Source organism: Chelonia mydas, chromosome 3, assembly GCF_015237465.2.
Source record: "Chelonia mydas isolate rCheMyd1 chromosome 3, rCheMyd1.pri.v2, whole genome shotgun sequence".
NCBI lineage: Eukaryota > Metazoa > Chordata > Testudines > Cheloniidae > Chelonia > Chelonia mydas.
This window is the reverse complement of record NC_057851.1, coordinates 35,897,683-35,918,443: the sequence shown is the minus strand read 5'-3', so window position 1 is coordinate 35,918,443 and position 20,761 is coordinate 35,897,683. Positions and strand designations below refer to the sequence as shown.

General features: G+C 41.3%; 1 protein-coding gene and 1 long non-coding RNA gene across 2 annotated transcripts in view; one reads left to right on the top strand and one right to left on the bottom strand.

Moving 5' to 3' along the window:
- Positions 1 to 286: 286 nt before the first annotated feature.
- SNTG2 (syntrophin gamma 2) overlaps positions 287 to 20,761 on the top strand; it is a 247,301-nt gene continuing 226,826 nt past the window's right edge. Inside the window, exons 1-2 of the mRNA XM_043541919.1 lie at positions 287 to 307; positions 849 to 986. Coding sequence (XP_043397854.1) covers positions 287 to 307; positions 849 to 986 — 159 coding nt within the window. The remainder of the gene's footprint in view (positions 308 to 848; positions 987 to 20,761) is intronic.
- LOC122464940 lies at positions 9,709 to 19,406 on the bottom strand. Its single transcript, XR_006289391.1, has 3 exons — positions 19,135 to 19,406; positions 16,282 to 16,289; positions 9,709 to 9,719 (listed from the first exon to the last, which is right to left on the bottom strand). It is a non-coding gene; the product is annotated as an uncharacterized LOC122464940 (long non-coding RNA).

Sequence of the window (20,761 nt, the reverse complement as noted above, 5' to 3'; positions counted from 1 at the left end):
TGCACACAATCATATACAGAAAACTTGGAAACATTCTTTTTTATTTTGGCTCCAGCTATGTTTTGATGGCTTTTAGTAGTTAAACTAGCATCTCTCAATTATTCAGTGTAGCTTACCATTTAATATTCTGATGACAGTGTACTTCCATTCACTGTGATACATAACATTTAAGTCTTTTGTAACTTCAGAAGTAGACATCTAGTTTGACTTTCACAAATTGAAATATATAATGTGTGTGTTTGTGTATATATAAAATTGGGATGTAAAATGTTAATCCTCTGGCACAATGAAACTCTGGATAGTAAAGGTAAAGCTTGTCTGTGCCAGAGACCGAACTTTCTTGAGGATCAGTCTGAGACTCTGGAATGAACTCCCCCAGGAATGAAAGACCATCACAAACCTCACCACTATCCACTCCAAGTGCAATGTGATTTTCTTTAAACCTGGTCTTCTCTAATGAAAACACATCGCAGCATGTATATTTAAAGCAAGCAACCAAACAAAATATCCTTCCAAAACAGAACGCTTCACTGAACCCACTTCTCCTCCTGGCAGTGGAAAGAGATCTTAAAATGGGAATGAATTACACTTACACCCACTTTAAGGCTCATTTACGCTGCCAGATAAGTGTAAATAGTCCTTTCTGTGAATGAAGATCAGGCCCTTGAGTAAGCATTTGAATCAATTTAAAACCGCAGGAAGCAAGCTGATTTTCCACTTATTGTTTTAATCAATATATATTTTTGTGCAAAAGCTATTGAAATGAAAAGACCTTTTATTATTTATCAACATAAATTGCTCCTGTACTTAAACTGTTTTATTTGTATTTTTGTACTTCGTTTTCACAGACTAAAACAGGTATTGCATTATTATATGATGAAGGGTCTGAAAATGCCTATGACATCCAACTGAAGCTTACAAAAGAGGTCCTAACAATTCAAAAACAAGATGTCATCTGCGTTAGTGGAAGTGATCACAATACAAATGTAAGTACTTCTATATCTATGTGCTTCCAACTATATATGTGTGTATGTTCCCAAATAATCAAAATTTGAGGTTATCAGAATGTGGGTTATTCTATCAAATAAGACATATGTACAGAATGAAACAATATTTGTGTGTGTCTGCGTGTGTAAAAAATATTTTATTCCGCCATAGGTTCCTTTCCAACTCCACTACTCTAGTAAGGCTTGATCTACATTTGGGGGGAGGGGGAGAATCGATCTAAGTTACACAACTTCAGCTACATGAATAATGTAGCTGAATTCGACATATTTAGATCTACTTACAGCGGTATCTTCACTACAGCAGGTCAACTGCTGATGCTCCCCCATCAACTCCGCTTGCACTTCTCGCTCCGGTGGAGTACCAGAGTCAATGGGAGAGTGCTCAGCAGTCAATTTATTGTGTCTTCAGTAGACGCGATAAATCAACCCATGCTAGATCGATCGCTCCAGAGGTAAGGGTAGACATGCCCCAAGTGTAACATTGCAAGGAGAATAGGGACTGGCATATAAATACTGGGAATGCAGCATTTTACCACCAGAGAGATGGTTAGTTAGGTAATTAATTGAATAATGTGTTTTGTTCCCACTGAGAGCACTTTGAAAAGAGAGTAGACTGCATCACTCATTTCCCTAGAATCTCTCCTTTATTTGTTCAAGAGCAGGACAGGTTGGGACAGCATTTGAAAGTCACCTCCTTCACGTTAAACTTTTCCAGGCACACCTGGAATCTAAAAATGTGTGCTTGCACATATGCTACACTTTCTTTTCCAAATGCAGTCTGAGTGCTAACACTCTTAGAACTTTTAGCTCTGTCATGCACTCTGGCCATGCAGAAGTCCTCTTCTGTATCACCAGGTAACATTTTCTTTATGCATAATGGGACGGCTATGCACATGTGCTGTATAAGGAAGAAGTTAGCAAGGTAAGTTAGCAGTGGAATGTGGACAAGTTCCCAAAGTGGTAGATTTGCAAGGAAGGGTAGTTATGTTGTGTTCCTCTGGAAACAAATGTAGGTGTACCACATTTAATGAGCACAAGAAGTTTCTTGTACTGTATTGAGGTTCCTGGAATAAATCATGCATGACACCCTCCTCAGAGACTTAGTCAACAGAGAACTCTCAGGGCTTGTCTTCATTTAAAATGGTACAGTGGCGCTGCTTCAGTGCTTCAGTGTAGACACTAGCTATGCTAATTGGAGGGGATCTCCCATTGGCATTATTCACCTCCCCGAGAGGTGGTAGCACTGTCTACATGGGGACTTAGCTCAACTTAGCAACAGTGCTCAGGCAACAGTGTCGATTTTTCACATCCCTGACGTAAGTAGTTAAACCAACCTAATTTTGTTTTGTAGACCAGGCCTCAGTCTACCTCTGGTATTATACATCTTTTCAGCTAAACATAAAATCCTGCACTTGCGGACATTATGTGAGGTTATGATTCCTTGTAGAGTCTCTAAAGCAGGAAATAGATTATACTCCAACAACAACACACACACACACACACACATTCTTGTCCCTTTTCCACTTGAATGGCTAGTTGAAGTTCAGGGCACTCAGAATGTTCCAGTTGGGGTATAAATTGACAATGGAGCCTGGTATTTTCATTCATGCAGTCTTATTTATTCACAAGGAATGTACAAGTTCCTACTTCTCCAAACTGAGGAGGAACCAGAAACAAAATAATAGTTTCTTAGCTCACAGTGCCAGGCATCTTTAACCAGTACCAGACCCCCAAAACTCTAGCCTTTTTCCAGACCTGTACACCAAGCTCACTGCATGGCTGCTGCATGGCTTTGTTGCCTTTTTTGCTCCCACCCCATTCTCTGTTTCTGTTCTGTTCTCCCTCTCTTTCCCTTCACACACACATTTTACTCAAAACAGCACTCAGCAAAAGCCCCTCCATCCATCCTAAAACTCCTGGGCAGGTTCACATAACACTTTTATCTTAGGTTGGGGTTTGTGATGAATTTATCCTTACTGTTATTCTTATTGAAGATCGTGTTAACATCTATCAGACTCACCTGAGGTTTTTTTAACTCCGCCCGTAACAAAGTTTTGGACAGGTAATATTTGTATAATGCCGTCCCAGAATAATCCAATACAAATTGCTAATAGTAGTTAGAAATGTTTTCTCTTTTGTAATTGTTCCAGAATATTGTATGTGAATGTGACTTGTTTATAAAAATGTGCAAGGTGACATATAGGATACCACTCAGTGAAGTGAAAAGCACGTCACATTGCAATTGGTTTGTTGAGACATGCCTCTGCCAAAATGATCACTTTTCATTTCACCAAGTGGCATGAAATGCTTCGGTTCTAACTGCAAAATGCCACAGTACCTATTGGTAAGGCACCTAGCACTAATTAGTTATGTGCAATTTGTGGTCACAATAAAATATGACATCTAGTTGCAAATGCATGGTATCTTGTCTACCTAAGCATTTTTAATGTGCCAGTATCAATAGTATCTTGTACATAAATTAGGAAGCCTTACTTCTATCACAAAGTGCATTAAATTAAATTAAGTTCTATTCAAATTCCTCATTTCAGGCTATTTCTTGACTGAAACTAGCCAATCATGATTACCTTCTAGAAGGAAATATGGTCAGTCATTATCATGATTGATTACTGGGATAAAACCTGTGCAAAAAGTTGGGTCTTGCATCACTGTCTAAAAGTCTTTAGATTTTGGCTCATCTGGATTTCTGGTGGAATTTAATACCACATTCAGAGGGTCCTCCACTCAGGTTTCTCTGCCTGCAGACCCCATAATTTCATCCAGAGGACCTTCAGCTTCAGTACCATCTTTCTTCAGAGCTGCCATTGTAGGGTACACACAGAGAGAGACAGGCTTTGATAATATTTGGGACTTAAAGATAAGAACCAGGACTTTGAAACTCATCTGGAAGTGGACAGAAGGTCACTATAAAAGGTGGAGCACAGATGTAAAGTGGGCAACTTTGTGCTGAAGAAGTTGAAATTCCCATAGATTGCCCTAGTTAAATCATAGGTAAACCTGTAGGTGTGAAAGGAACTTTGTGTGCATGAGAAAGGAAAAGGCCTCTCCTATCTTGGCAGCAGTTATGTTGTGGTGATACTGTTAGGGAGAAAGGTGAGGGCAATTTAGGGGCAATCTGATTTTACCTTAGAATCCTAGAATATCACTGTTGGAAGGGACCTCAGGAGGTCATCTAGTCCAACCCCCTGCTCAAAGCAGGACCGATCCCCAATTAAATCATCCCAGCAAGGGCTTTGTCAAGCCTGACCTTAAAAACTTCTAAGGAAGGAGATTCCACCACCTCCCTAGGTAACACATTCCAGTGTTTCACCACCCTCCTAGTGAAAAAGTTTTTCCTAATATCCAACCTAAATCTCCCCCACTGCAACTTGAGACCATTACTCCTCGTTCTGTCATCTGGTACCACTGAGAACAGTCTAGAGCCATTCTCTTTGGAACCCACTTTCAGGTAGTTGAAAGCAGCTATCAAATCCCCCCTCATTCTTCTCTTCCATAGACTAAACATCCCCAGTTCCCTCAGCCTCTCCTCATAAGTCATGTGTTCCAGTCCCATAATCATTTTTGTTGCCCTCCGCTGGACTCTTTCCAGTTTTTCCACATCCTTCTTGTAGTGTGGGGCCCAAAACTGGACACAGCACTCCAGATGAGGCCTCACAAGTGTCGAATAGAGGGGAACGATCACGTCCCTCGATCTGCTGGCAATGCCCCTACTTATACATCCCAAAATGCCATTGGCCTTCTTGGCAACAAGGGCACACTGTTGACTCATATCCAGCTTCTTTTCTACTGTAACTCCTAGGTCCTTTTCTGCAGAACTGCTGCCTAGCCATTCGGTCCCTGTCTGTACCGGTGCATTGGATTCTTCCGTCCTAAGTGCAGGACTCTGCACTTGTTCTTGTTGAACTTCATCGGATTTCTTTTCACCCAATCCTCCAATTTGTCTAGGTCCCTCTGTATCCTATCCCTATCCTCCAGCGTATTTACCTCTCCTCCCAGTTTAGTGTCATCTGCAAACTTGCTGAGGGTGCAATCCACACCATCCTCCAGATCATTTATGAAGATATTGAACAAAACTGGCCCCAGGACCGACCCTTGGGGCACTCCACTTGATACCGGCTGCCAACTAGACATGGAGCCATTGATCACTACCCGTTGAGCCCGACAATCTAGCCAGCTTTCTACCCACCTTATAGTCCATTCATCCAGCTCATACTTCTTTAACTTGCTGGCAAGAATACTGTGGGAGACCGTGTCAAAAGCTTTGCTAAAGTCAAGGAACAACACGTCCACTGCTTTCCCTTCATCCACAGAGCCAGTTATCTCATCATAGAAGGCTATTAGATTAGTCAGGCATGACTTGCCCTTGGTGAATCCATGCTGACTGTTCCTGATCACTTTCCTCTCCTCTAAGTGCTTCAGAATGGATTCCTTGAGGACCTGCTCCATGATTTTTCCAGAGACTGAGGTGAGGCTGACTGGCCTGTAGTTTCCAGGATCATCCTTCTTCCCTTTTTTAAAGATGGGCACTACATTAGCCTTTTTCCAGTCATCCGGGACCTCCCCCGATCGCCATGAGATTTCAAAGATAATGGCCAATGGCTCTGCAATCACATCCACCAACTCCTTTAGCACTCTTGGATGCAACGCATCTGGCCCCATGGACTTGTGCACGTCCAGCTTCTCTAAATAGTCCCAAACCTCTTCTTTCTCCACAGAGTGCTGGTCACCTTCTCCCCATGCTGTGCTGCCCAGTGCAGTAGTCTGGGAGCTGCCCTTGTTCGTGAAGACAGAGGCAAAAAAAGCATTGAATACATTAGCTTTTTCCACATCCTCTCTCAGGATCCAGATCCTTGTAAATCTCTTCATTGTTTGAACTCTGCATATCTTAGAGAACACATATGTCTTCATACTGCTTTCAGGCAGCTGCGATAAACTGGGAAGCTCAGCTGACAATGACAAGATTGAAATATGAGGTGATTCCATGCAAGGAATTTTCAGTGGATGTCCCTCAACTCACTTTCTACTTGGTCTAACAGAGCCATTGTTGTTTTAAAGCTTCTGGACACATTGCAACATCTATGTGTTTACATGCGTTTTCTATGAGGAATTAGTTGCAGTTGAATCTGAGCCTTTCTTTGATGGGTGAAATTCTTTTTCATGTCATTTCTGCTAATATTATGTTAATTTGACCTTATATTTTAAATATTTTAACATTTGTATATTTTCGGGGGCCTAGCGTGATATGATTGGTACCTTTAGTAAATAAATGAACAGAGTTGTCAATATCCTGTTTGTATTGTATTTCATTGCCCATTCCACCATCCCTCCATTTTGCTGATGTTTTGCTGATCAACACACTTTTTCACTTCATAACTTTTTCACTCACTCACCTGCACACAATCTTGAACAAGTACAAACAAATAAACTGTAATCAAGCTTCTCCTCCCCACCCCCAACCACATGCTGAGTGGGTAGGAAAAAAAGAGTTTATTTCTGTTTTTCAGTACTGGGGAGACATTGTGGTGAAGGTCCACGTGAGTACCTATGTAGAAAAAATATAGCTTCATTATGAGTAAAAACTATACTATATCGAGGGTAAGGTGGAAGAAGAGGAAGGACAAAGGTGACAACAGTAAGATTGTGGTTGCTTAGGTCTGTTATGACAGCATCTTTAAGGTTCCAATTTTTTACTATTTTTTCAATTGTGTATGTATATGCATGCTACAGGCACAATAATATATACTTCCTTACCAACATGTTGAAATTTAAACATCTATTTTTCTGAGTTTATCACTTGCTAGCAACATATACAGACGATTACAGTTGCCTATAAGAATTGCCAGAATTTCACCTTGCTTTTTCTGCCTGATTTCAAGTTATCTGTGTTTTTCAGTTCCTATTATACTGATATTTTGTTTCTTTTTCCTGGAGTATAAATTTCCATCACACATTATACTTAATTGTTTATTCTTTTAAATGTCATTTTTTTCTACAGCTTCTATGAGGTTCTAAGGGAAGAAAGAGCCTAAGGAAACTATGTTTGCCCTGCAAACATTGTTAATGCTCTCTCAACTGTGGGATACTACAGTTTTAATCTGCTTTTCTCATTAGAATTTGTTGATTTTCTAAAATATATAGGGAGAATAGAATCTTAAATGCCACAAACCCATCTAGGTCATAACATGCAATGATACTGTGTGCATGGGCAACACAACAAAGACTTATGGATGGAAGAACGGTCCCTTACAAAGTCCATGCAAATGCTACTGAACTGAATCATTAAACATATCTTTTTGAGAGATCAGACATGGAAAGACACTCTCTCATAGTTAGGCTAGGCCCGTGGAGTGTTCTGAATGAAAGGAAAGAGACCTTGAACTGGAATGTATCCAACGGGTCTCACTGTTTGATTTCACTGTTTCACTTGTGTTGCTGAGCAGGTGGGCTGTTGTGATTTGTATTATTGGGCAATTTTCAGAGTGAGTGGCTTCTTTCTTGGGCATGATGAGTTGCAACTTAGCAGTCAACATGGAGCTCATGAATGTGTGGATCACTGTGCTCATGTCTGTGTCCAGTAAGCATAGTGTTCTGGCCAGTTGCAGATGGAAAGTGGGTATCCAATAGTCCAAAGGATCCCAGGCTGTGAACTTACTAACAATCAAAGGGCAGATGCCCTTTCTATGGCATAGCCCATTATTGAAAGCAGGTTTTTCAAAGTGCTTCCCTCTCTTACAACCCTCCACCTGATGTTCATCTATGTGCTGCAGTTAGGCATTGAGAAAGCTGGGAGATGGTGCTATTTGTGTTTGATGTAGAGGAGATATAGAATATGTCGTCTGCATATTGATGGCATTTCAGCCCATGTTGTCTTACTAACTCCTGCAATGGCTTCACCTGGGTGTAGTACAATATGAAGTAGAAGAATGAGCCTCATGGGAGTTCACAGAGGTGGGCTTTATAGGTAAAGGAACAGTTCCCTCTACATTTAGATTATAGGGTCTTATTACAGGTAATGTGGCTATTATATATCTATAAGGCACTTAGCAGACCTGGGGACAATATAGAAATAAATACAATTTGACCATTTATCTATGGCTACTTCATCTTTGCCTTGTGCTGTTAATTGGGGGTTGACAGCTCTTGTTCTTTGTCGACAAGTGTTCCTGTCAAATTTGTCTTCCAAGATGAGACCAACCTTCTTCATGTCCTCTGGAGTCCTGAACCACCTTTTTGGGGGGTTTTCTCATGGTCTTAGTCCCATGACTACAGCATCTTGACTATCTGATCAACATATTTTGTCTCATCGTTTATATGACGTACCCTCTCGGTCAATACTTCCTCAACATTTTCAGGACAAGGGCATCTGCATCATGTCTTATAGCATATCATTGCGTAGCCTGTTAGCTCTTGTCTTACCCAGTGTCCACCTGAGCATTCTCATTTTGGCAGTGTGCAGTAGGTGTTCGTTCTTCCTCATTGGACAGCATTCCAACCCATACTTCATGGCTAGTCTAATCATGATCTTAAATACTTTTTTATTTGGCATATTCTTGTCACAAAAAATTCCCATCAACTCCCTCCATTTAGGTTAAGTGCTCTTCATGCAACTTCTAACATCTGCAACTTTTGACAGTCCCATCATGGCTCAGCACTGAACCAAAGTATTTAAATTGTTGCACAGACATAAACTCTATACCATCTAGTTTTACTGGCTTTCATTGTCTTCTCAGTGAAACATCACACATATTCCATCTTTTCTTGGCTGATCTACAAACCATTTTCTTCCAGTGTTATCTTCCTTCCATTGTTCTAAATCTCTTTCCAGTTTGCCTTTATCTTTTCAGCACAATATAATGTCATCGGCGAAAAACATGGTCCATGGATCCTCTCCCCAATATCCTATGTCAAGGTGTTCATTACAAGCACAAATAGAAATGGATTTAGGATTCGCCTTGATGCAAACCTACCCTCACAGTGAATGGCTTACTGTAGCTGAAGCTGCTTCTCACTATTGTTGTGCTACCCTCGTACGTGTCAATTATAGTCTGAACATATGTCTCCAGAAGATTGTGCAACTACAGGCACAACTATATCAATTCTCTAGAAACTTTGGCCTAAGCCTTCTATCTGTTCAGAAACCCTAAATGCAATTGCTTGTATTTCTCCCTGTACTTATCCTGCAATATTTGGGCTGCACACACAGTATCCAGTGTTGACCTTCCTGGCATAAACCCAAATTGGTTGTCACTTACTTGGTGCTCAAGTTTTAGTGATAATTTGATAATTCTTTCCAACAAGTTCATTGTGTGACTCATAAACTTGATGGGTTGGTCATTACATACTGATACATCTCCTTTATGCTTGAAGATAGAAACAAAGGTGCTCTTCCTCTACTCCTCAGGCATTTTTCCAATTTGGAGGAGTAAGTGAAAAAAATTCATCATCACCACCACTCCCTCATAGCATAATGTTAAATGCCTCAATTGTATCCTGTCTGGTCCCACTGCCTTCCCACGTTTTATTGTCTTTAGCTCAGGCTGAGTATCCACCATAATAATAGGTCTTGTGAGGTTATTGCTTGAGCATACTTCCCTCAACAGTTTCCTCAAATTGTCTTAATTGAGCAATTTCTCCTAAAACCAGTGCCATCTCCTAATGATTTTGCCATTTTCCACCTGTACTGTTCCATTTTATCTTTGACACAAATTGTAGCTCCCAAGTCCTCAGTGCTTTTTTGCCTGGTCTTGACTAATCTGTATATTCCTTTATCCCCCTCCTTCATAAATAGTCTGGGATATAAGGCTTTATGTGCTTCTGCAACAGCTGTTTTCATCTTTTTCTTTGGCAGCTTGTATTCCTTATAATTTTCCGCCATTCTTACTTTCTGCTATTGCTTAAACTTTTACTTCTTTACTGCCTCCTGCACATGGCTGAACCACTACCACGTCTCCTTGCCATGAAATTTCCCTCCTTCTGTTTGGCCACAGACAGTTTTTGTAATTTCTGTAACATGTTTGGATATTTCCCCTCAGGCCTCACTGGTGTCATCATGGTTGGTTTAGTCATTGTCCAACCTCTGTAGAACCTCATCCTTAAATCTGATACTAATTTCACTGTCCGTGAAGCTCTACCTTTTTATCCATTGTTCTACAACTCATCTTTTGTCCCCCATTAGCCTTATAGACTCACAGTCTGAAGGGACCATCGTGACCATATAGTCTGACCTCCTGCACATTGCAGACCACAGAATCTCACCCACCCTCTCCTGAAATAGACCCCTAACTTCTGACTGAGTTACTGAAATCCCCAAATCCTGGTTTAAAAACTTCAAGTTACAGAGAATTCACTATTTACATTAGTTTAAACCTGCAAGTGACCCATGCTGCAGAGGAAGGAGAAAAACCACAAGAGCCTCTGCCAATCTGACTGGGGGGAAATTCCTTCCTGGCCCCAAATATGGTGATCAGTTAAACCCCAAGTATGTGGACAAGACCCACCAGGCAGATACCTAGGAAATAATTCTCTGTAGTATTCTTAGTAACTCAGAGCCCACCCCATATAATGTCCCATCTCAAGGCTTTTCATCCGGAAGTCCATTACAAAAAGAAAAGAAGTACTTGTGGCACCTTAGAGACTACCAAATGTATTTGAGCATAAGCTTTTGTGAGCTACAGCTCACTTCATCAGATGCATTCAGTGGAAAATACAGTGGGGAGATTTATATACACAGAGAACGTGAAACAATGGGTGTTATCATACACACTGTAAGGAGAGCGATCACTTAAGATGAGCTAATACCAGCAGGAGAGTGAGGGGGGAGGGGAGAAAATCTTTTGAAGTGATAATCAAGGTAGGCCATTTCCAGCAGTTGACAAGAACGTCTGAGGAACAGTGGGGGGGAGGGGGAATAAACATGGGGAAATAGTTTTACTTTGTGTAATGACCCATCCACTCCCAGTCTCTATTCAAGCCTAAGTTAATTGTATCCAGTTTGCAAATTAATTCCAATTCAGCAGTCTCTCCTTGGAGTCTGTTTTTGAAGTCTTTTTGTTGAAGAATTGTCACTTTTAGGTCTCTAATCGAGTGACCAGAGAGATTGAAGTGTTCTCCAACTGGTTTTTGAATGTTATAATTCTTGACGTCTGATTTGTGTCCATTTATTCTTTTACGTAGAGACTGTCCAGTCTGACCAATCTACATGGCAGAGGGGCATTGCTGGCACATGATGGCATATATCACATTGGTGGATGCACAGGTGAACAAGCCTCTGATAGTGTGGCTGATGTGATTAGGCCCTATGATGGTGTCTCCTGAATAGATATGTGGACACAGTTGGCAATGGGCTTTGTTGCAAGGATAGGTTCCTGGGTTAGTGGTTCTGTTGTGTGGTGTGTGATTGCTGGTGAGTATTTGCTTCAGGTTGGGGGGCTGTCTGTAGGCAAGGACTGGCCTGTCTCCCAAGATTTGTGAGAGTGATGGGTCGTCCTTCAGGATAGGTTGTAAATCCTTGATGATGCATTGGAGAGGTTTTAGTTGGGGGCTGAAGGTGATGGCTAGTGACGTTCTGTTATTTTCTTTGTTGGGCCTGTCCTGTAGTAGGTGACTTCTGGGTACTCTTCTGGCTCTGTCAATCTGTTTCTTCACTTCAGCAGGTGGGTATTGTAATTGTAAGAATGCTTGATAGAGATCTTGTAGGTGTTTGTTATTGTAGAGGTGTAGAGGGCTTCTACATCCATAGTGGCCAGGATGGTGTTTTCAGGAAGATTCTCCTTCTGCCCCTCCACTCCCACGAACATGATACAGTTCTCTGGTGACCTAGAATCCTATTTTTGACGTCTCCAACTCAAGGAATATTTCCAACACACCTCTGAACAACATACTAATCCACAGAGACCTTCCTACCAACACTACAAAAAGAAGGATTCTGGGTGGACTCCTCCTGAAGGTCGAAACAACAGACTGGACTTCTACATAGAGTGCTTCCACTGACGTGCACGGGCTGAAATTGTGGAAAAGCAACATCGCTTGCCCCATAACCTCAGCCGTGCAGAACACAATGCCATTCACAGCCTCAGAAACAAGTCTGACATCATAATCAAAAAGGGTGACAAAGGAGGTGCTGTCGTCATCATGAATAGGTCGGAATATGAACAAGAGGCTGCTAGGCAGCTCTCCAACACCACTTTCTACAAGCCATTACCCTCTGATCCCACTGAGGGTTACCAAAAGAAACTACAGCATTTGCTCAAGAAACTCCCTGAAAAAGCACAAGAACAAATCCACACAGACACACCCCTGGAACTCCGACCTGGGGTATTCTATCTGCTACCCAAGATCCATAAACCTGGAAATCCTGGATGCCCCATCATCTCAGGCATTGGCTCCCTGACAGCAGGATTGTCTGGCTATGTAGACTCCCTCCTCAGGCCCTACACTACCAGCACTCCCAGCTATCTTCGAGACACCACTGACTTCCTGAGGAAACTACAATCCATCGGTGATCTTCCTGAAAACACCATCCTGGCCACTATGGATGTAGAAGCCCTCTACACCAACATTCCACACAAAGATGGACTACAAGCCATCAGGAACATTATCCCCGAAAATGTCATGGCAAACCTGGTGGCTGAACTTTGTGACTTTGTCCTCACCCGTAACTATTTCACATTTGGGAACAATGTATACCTTCAAATCAGCGGCACTGCTATGGATACCCGCATGGCCCCACAGTATGCCCACACTTTTATGGCTGACTCCGAACAACGCTTCCTCAGCTCTCGTCCCCTAATGCCCTTACTCTACTTGCGCTACATTGATGACATCTTCATCATCTGGACCCATGGCAAAGAAGCCCTTGAGGAATTCCACCATGATTTCAACAATTTCCATCCCACCATCAACCTCAGCCTAGACCAGTCCACACAAGAGATCCACTTCCTGGACACTATGGTACTAATAAGCGATGGTCACATAAATATCACCCTATACCGGAAACCTACTGACCACTATTCCTACCTACATGCCTCCAGCTTTCACCCAGATCACACCACACGATCCATTGGCTACAGCCAAGCTCTACGATACAACCGCATTTGCTCCAACCCCTCAGACAGAGACAAACACCTACAAGATCTCTATCAAGTGTTCTTACAACTACACTACCCACCTGCTGAAGTGAAGAAACAGATTGACAGAGCCAGAAGAGTACCCAGGAGTCACCTACTACAGGACAGGCCCAACAAAGAAAATAACAGAACGCCACTAGCCATCACCTTCAGCCCCCAACTAAAACCTCTCCAATGCATCATCAAGGATCTACAACCTCTTCTGAAGGACGACCCATCACTCTCACAAATCTTGGGAGACAGGCCAGTCCTTGCTTACAGACAGCCCCCCAACCTGAAGCAAATACTCACCAGCAACCACACACCACACAACAAACCCACTAACCCAGGATCCTATCCTTGCAACAAAGCCCGTTGCCAACTGTGTCCACATGTCTATTCAGGGGACACCATCATAGGGCCTAAACACATCAGCCACACTATCAGAGGCTCGTTCATCTGCGCATCCACCAATGTGATATATGCCATCATGTGCCAGCAATGCCCCTCTGCCATGTAGATTGGTCAAACTGGACAGTCTCTACGTAAAAGAATAAATGGACACAAATCAGACGTCAAGAATTATAACATTCAAAAACCAGTTGGAGAACACTTCAATCTCTCTGGTCACTCGATTAGAGACCTAAAAGTGACAATTCTTCAACAAAAAGACTTCAAAAACAGACTCCAAGGAGAGACTGCTGAATTGGAATTAATTTGCAAACTGGATACAATTAACTTAGGCTTGAATAGAGACTGGGAGTGGATGGGTCATTACACAAAGTAAAACTATTTCCCCATGTTTATTCGCCCCCTCCCCCCCGTTCCTCAGACGTTCTTGTCAACTGCTGGAAATGGCCTACCTTGATTATCACTACAAAAGGTTTTCTCCCTCCCCCCCCCTCCTGCTAGTATTAGCTCATCTTAAGCGATCACTCTCCTTACAGTGTGTATGATAACACCCATTGTTTCATGTTCTCTGTGTATATAAATCTCCCCACTGTATTTTCCACTGAATGCATCCGATGAAGTGAGCTGTAGCTCACGAAAGCTTATGCTTTAATAAATTTGTTAGTCTCTAAGGTGCCACAAGTACTCCTTTTCTTTTTGTGAATACAGACTAACACGGCTGCTACTCTGAAAAATTCCATTACAGGCAATCTCTGTTGCTCCGCAATTTGCTCTTCTGGAGTCACTTTACAGTCTCTCGTGTTTTTTAAATTTCTTCTTCTTGTCAGGAAGTAGTGAATCTGGGACCTACTAGCACCACTCTTGTATGTAATTAAGTGCTCCTCTCTCTCTACAAATATGTCTTGGTAACAAACAAGCCATTTGCTCTGCCTAATCTGATATCCGCACCAGCTTCATATCTGGATTGAAAGCCTCAGCTTCCTTGATAGTTGTCGTGTCCATTGAGATCCATTCTGAAAATCAGGCATTCAGATTGTAGTACTTCACATTTCACTTGGTCCGGAGGTTCTGGAATTCCTCCTCATCTGTTGTACAACCAGCTTGCAGCACATATCCATATGTAACATTAAATAGTTGGTCTCTGCTAAGTACTACTCCAAACTTTTGTCAGCCAGGTACTCTTCCTTTGGATGTCCACTACTTTATTTTGTAAAGTTTCTGCTACAATTATTCCTACTCCATTTCTGTTTACTACTAAACCATGATATATCATCTTTTAATCCTCCCCAATGTTCATGGATTTTGATCCCTTCCATTTTGTCTCATGTATACAGGTATGTGTACTCTCCTCAGTATCTCAGCTACTTCTCTTACCTTCCTATTCATTGTTCCCACATTCAGGGAAGCCAGACATAGTTCTTGGACTCATTTCTTAAGCCACATGTACTCAGAATGCAGTAGCCTTGTTAGGCTTTGCCCATTTTCCACAGCTATCAGATGAAGTGGTTTTGCGTTGCTTCCACGGGCCCTAGCATTATACTGAAGATGAAGATCTGTTGAGCCCATTTATATTTGACTGAAATTTAATGCCTTTTTCTAAAGAATTTCTGTTTCTGACTCAGACTAGACTGGCAAATCTAGAATATTTTGACCAGCCCATAAAATAATAATTTATTGTTTTGGGGAGTATGTGTGTGTGTATGTGTCGTGGTGGAGGGTTGTGGAGAAGAGGGGGAAGAATTAAAGCCTTTGTGAGCATGTAGATTCCTAGGAAAACATTTTGAAAATAGAGGTGAAATCTGGTATATTGAAAATGCCCACAATTGTTCTTCAGAAGTACCATTATCAGCCAGGGATAAATCATTGCTGGCTGAATGGTTAGTAGTATCCAGAGAAGGACATGAATTGCACTAGGAGCAGGTAAATGTCTTTCCTAAATTCCCAATTGCTCTTTCAAGTATAAGGGACGTGTGTATAGACACGTCTTATTATGTACCACACACTATTTAGGTGTGATTAGTCAGTTGTTTAACTTAATTTACTATGTCTTTCTATTCCTTCACTTCACATTTTCCTCCCTATCTACATGTCTCATCCCCTCAATGCATGGCGTGGCCTTTCTTTTTTTCCCCATGCATTCTCTTCTCTCCCTCCATCCACTTGTCTTCAGCCCTAATTTCTTGTCCAGAAACTGCTTGCTCCTCCCCACTCCTTCTCATCACATCTCGTATATATCTTTCCCCCAGCAAATCTATCTCTTCTTACTTCTCCCTTACTCACAATTCTCGCTCTCTCTGCCTGCCATCCATTTCAAAACAAGTAATCTTTCCAGTTTCTTTTCACCCCTAATCAGCCCCTCCCACACAGCAAAACAGTTTCTGACTTACCTTGGGAGGCAGGACAAGGCTGGCAAAGAGATATCAAACACAGGCTTTTGGCTTGGAAGTTGTAAAAGGGTTCACTCCCTGAAAGGCTAGCTGCAGTAAGGTTAGGAAGGTGGTAGCATGATGGGGACATGCACTTCCTGGCTAAGAGATCAGCTAGCTGCCCAGTTTCAGGAGGGAGGCTTGTCCTAACATTACCCGGTGGAAGTGGGGTGCTGTAGCTGTGAGACAAATGGCAAGACAGGCAGGCGGGGCTTAGTCTCACTCATCAGTTGACTTCCCTGGTGATTAAAAAAACCAGCAACAGCCAGCAGAAGGTGTGGTGTGTCTCACTCAGCTGTCAATAAGGGGAGGGACAAGTGTACCTGAGCAAAGCTCTAGAGGGTACACACACACAGGAGGGACAAGAATGAATGGCCTAGTAGCCCAAGTAAGGATCCAGACAAATACCCAGATACCTCTTTGCCTATTCCAAGACTCTTCTGATGTCTCCAGTGAAGTGTTTCTTTTCCAAAGAATTTCAAAAGAACAAGTAAATAAAGGCAGTGGTTTGAGCATTGGCCTGCTAAACCCAGGGTTGTGAGTTCAATCCTTGAGGGGGCCATTTAGGGATCTGGGGCAAAAATTGGGGATTGGTCCTGCTTTGAGCAGGGGGTTGGACTAGATGACCTCTTGAGGTCCCTTCCAACACTGATATTCTATGATTCTATGATTCCTTCATGGATATGAAAATATAAAACAGATGATTAAAGGAAGATTCTGCCTTCTGAAACTTAGACATCAGTGTTTGTAAGGGGAAAATATTTGTTTTCCTTGCCCTGGAAAAGTTGACCCAGATATTGAGGAAATAGCAATCAAATAATACTGTAGGAAACCCTCTTCACATAATACCACCATATTGCTGGCACTTTAAGATCATTTTACAAAAGTAAAGTTTGGACCATGGAATAAATAAGAAATACAACAGACTGATTAGGCTTTAGTTTGTTGTTCAAAATAGGAAAGCTTTCAGTAGCTTATAGGAAAAGACTAATGGATGCCATAGAGTGAGCTGTAGCTCATGAAAGCTTATGCTCAAATAACTTTGTTAGTCTCTAAGATGCCACAAGTCCTCCTTTTTTTTTTTATAGAGGAGGAAGATAACATGGACACTACTGAGCTCCAAAGGAAGAATTTTGCACATCAGGTATAGTCAATAGTCTAGCGGAGAACAAGCACAATTATCTACCAGATAATTGGGAAGCAGCACGCCATTAAAGGAGTTAGGCAGTAAACCATTCAGGGGCACATAAATCCTTAATAAAACTGGAACGGATCTTCTGTTCTACACAGAACTGTGAAAGTCTGTCAAGACTGGTAAATTGCAATGATATAATTTAGATTCTGTTGCAAGGCTTGATGCACAATTCTTTAAAGGTTACAGGAAGAACATATGCATACAACAGAAAGATCAGTCCAATTATGGTTGCAGCATATAGAGAATGCCAATGGACTGCAGTCTGTATCATGTTTCATCACCTTTTTACATGCCAATGTGTAACACAAGCAACCAAACATTACAAGCCAGAAGCTGGGAATGGGAGACAGGGAATGGATCACTTGATGATTACCTGTTCTGTTCATACCCTCTGGGGCGCCTGGCATTGGCCACTGTCGGAAGACAGGATACTGGACTGGATGGACCTTTGATCTGACCATTCTTGTGTTCTTCTATACAAATGATGCAAATGGGGTACACCTGTGGCTTTTGTGTGTGTCATGCCATGATTAACAGATCATTATAGTTTTTAACTGTAAAACATGTTTTAGGTTGATTTCTCACTGTGTGAACCAGTTTTTAAAAGAGAGCTGGAAAAAAACATTTTTTATTCATGTGTAGCAATAAGGATCATTAGCACAGTACAAACCCTGAAACTTTAGATGCCCAGAACAGACCTCTAACACTTGATCAAGAAAACGGACCAGCTACTTGAAGTACTTGATCTTTTTTTTTCCCAGTGGATTACAAAACAGTTTGCTTGATACTAGCCCAGTACTGAAGGTCAGTATTCCTGGGTTCTGTTCTTGGATGTGGGGGAAGAATATTGTCTAATGGTTAGAGCAGTGCTTATAGACAAGATAAGCAAATCCATAGATCTGGCAAGTTAATTCTAATCTATGTGGCTGAGTGAATAAGACTTGAATATTAGAGACTTGATTCAATTCCCAGCTTTGCCTGAAATGATCTTGTGCAATCTCTCATCTAATGTAACTATAAAATGGAGGAATAATACTTCATTGTCATCTTAAGGTAGGATATTATGAGCTCTTGCTCAGTAATAAGGGCTATGACGGATTCATAGAAATCTTAGAAATGAAGGACTGGAAAGTACTTCAATAGATCATCTAATCCTGTCCCCTGTACTGAGCCAGGACTAAGTCTTATCTAGACCATCCCTGTCTAACTGATTCTTAAAAACCTCTAATGACAGTAATTCCACAACCTGCCTAGGTAATTTGTTCCAGTGCTTAACTACCCTTACAGTTAGTAAGTTTTTCCTAATGTCTAACCTAAATCTCCCTTGGTGCAATTTAACCTCATTACTTCTTGTCCTGTCCTCTGTGGATCAGAAGCACAATTTATCACTCTCGTCTTTATTACAACTTTTACTTACTTGAAAACTATTATGTCCCTCCTTAATCTTCTCTTCTCCAGATTAAACAAACCCATTTTTAATCAATCTTTCCTTGTAGGTCATGTTATCTAGAACTTTAATAATTTTTGTTGCTCTTCTTTAGACTTTCTCTAATTTGTCCACATCTTTCCCAAAATGTGGTGCCCAGAACTGGACACAGCACTGTAGTTGAGGCCTCTAGTTGAGGAGAGTGGAAGAATTACTTCTCGTATTTTGCTTACAACTTGCTAATACAGCCCAGAACTATGTTCACATTTTTCCCCAACTGTATCCCATTGTTATATTTAGTTTGTAATCCACTATAACTGCTGCGTCTTTTCTGCAGTACTCGTTCCAAGACAATCATTTCCCATTTTGCAATTGTTAAATTGATTATTCCTTCCTCAGTGCAGTACTTTGCACTTGTCTTTATTGAGTGTCACCTTATTTATTTCAGAACATTTCTCCAGTTTGTCAAGATCATATTGAATGCTAATGCTGTTCTCAGAAGTTCTTGCAACCCCTCCCAGCCTGGTATTGTCCACAAACTCCATACTCTCTATGCCATTATCCAAATCATTTATGAAGATATTAACTAGAACCAGACCTAGAACAGATCCCTGAAGGACCCCATGCAATATGCCCTCCCAGCTTGACTGTGAACCATTGATAATTACTCTCTGAGTACAGTTTTTCAACCAGTTATGCACCCACCTTATAGTAGTTTCATCTAGGCTATATTTCCCAAGTTTGCTTATGAGAGGGTCACGTGAGACAGTATCAAAAGCCTTTCTAAAGTTGAGATATATAATATCTACTTCTTCCCTCCATCTATAAATCTAGTTACCCTGTCAAAGAAGGATATTAGGTTGGTTTGACATGATTTGTTTTTGACAAATCCATATTTACTGTTACTTATCACCTTATTATCTTCTAGGTGCTTGCAAATTAATTATTGATCATTTGCTCCTTTATCTTTCAGGGTACCAAAGTTAAGCTGACTGGTCTATAATTCCATGGGTTGTCCTTATTCCCCTTTTTATAGCAAGATACTATATTTGTCCTTTTCCTGTTCCCTGTCCTCCATGAGTTCTCAAGGACAATTGCTAATGATGGCCCAGAGATCTCTTCAGCCAGTTCCTTAAGTAGTCTATGATGCATTCTATCAGGATCTGCCAACTTGAAGACATCTAACTTGTCTATGTAACTCTTAACTTTTTCTTTTCCTATTTTAGCCTCAGATCCTTCCCCATTTATGCTGATGTTCACTATGTTATTTGTCTGGTGAAAACTGAAACAAAAAAGGCATTTAACATTTTGGCCATTGCTGTGTTTTCTCTTATAAATATAAAGAACAGAACATATGGCTTCCCAACTGTGTATTTTCCCCTCAGCCACAGAGAATTTGACTTTGGAGTCTCTCTGCCCCATCAGTGGGACTTTGCCAAGGACTTGGTAGAATAGGCAGCCCAATTCAGCTGAAACATACAACGATCTTGAAAGTGTGGTACATCTTAGAGTGCTACTATTTATATTCTATGGAGTGAGCAATTATCACAGCCTGTAGCTACATATGTATGTAAACAATATCACCTCAAGCTAAATAGTCAAATTTGGTCATAGGAGAACCACATATACCTAGAGAGGTTGTTTCATGGTTCAGCTCCCAACTCAGTCTTGATCTCATAATCTCTCTGTAGTAACTACAGCAATCATGGACAAAAAATGTATCATTTGGCCAGTATTTATCATTATATAAGTGTTTTGTCCTTTAAAAAAAAAAGGTTAATCAAACTAACTTATTATGTTCTTTAGGTTATTTCCTCCTCTCATCTATATAGTGCTGTTTTCCTCTGGCATAACGTTCTACTGCTGCTTGGTCCACTTCTCCTCCTCCTTCCCTTCAAACAGTTTCTTACTGTTTTATTTACTCCCCTCCCTTCTCCCTTTAATATTTCTTCAGATGGTGACTGACAGCGCCAGTCTCATTGGTATCTCCAGTCCTTAAGGTTGGCTCTTGTTTCCTCTCTTCCTGTTCCTATATAGTCTGTAGTAGATCGAGGTAAGCGTCCTTTTTATTTCCAGCTTCTTTTTACAGGTCTCCAGGCTGTTCTTTCTCATGAAGAGCTTGTGCATCTGTAGAAGCAGCTGGGAATAAGAAACCAGCACTACATTGTTGCTCC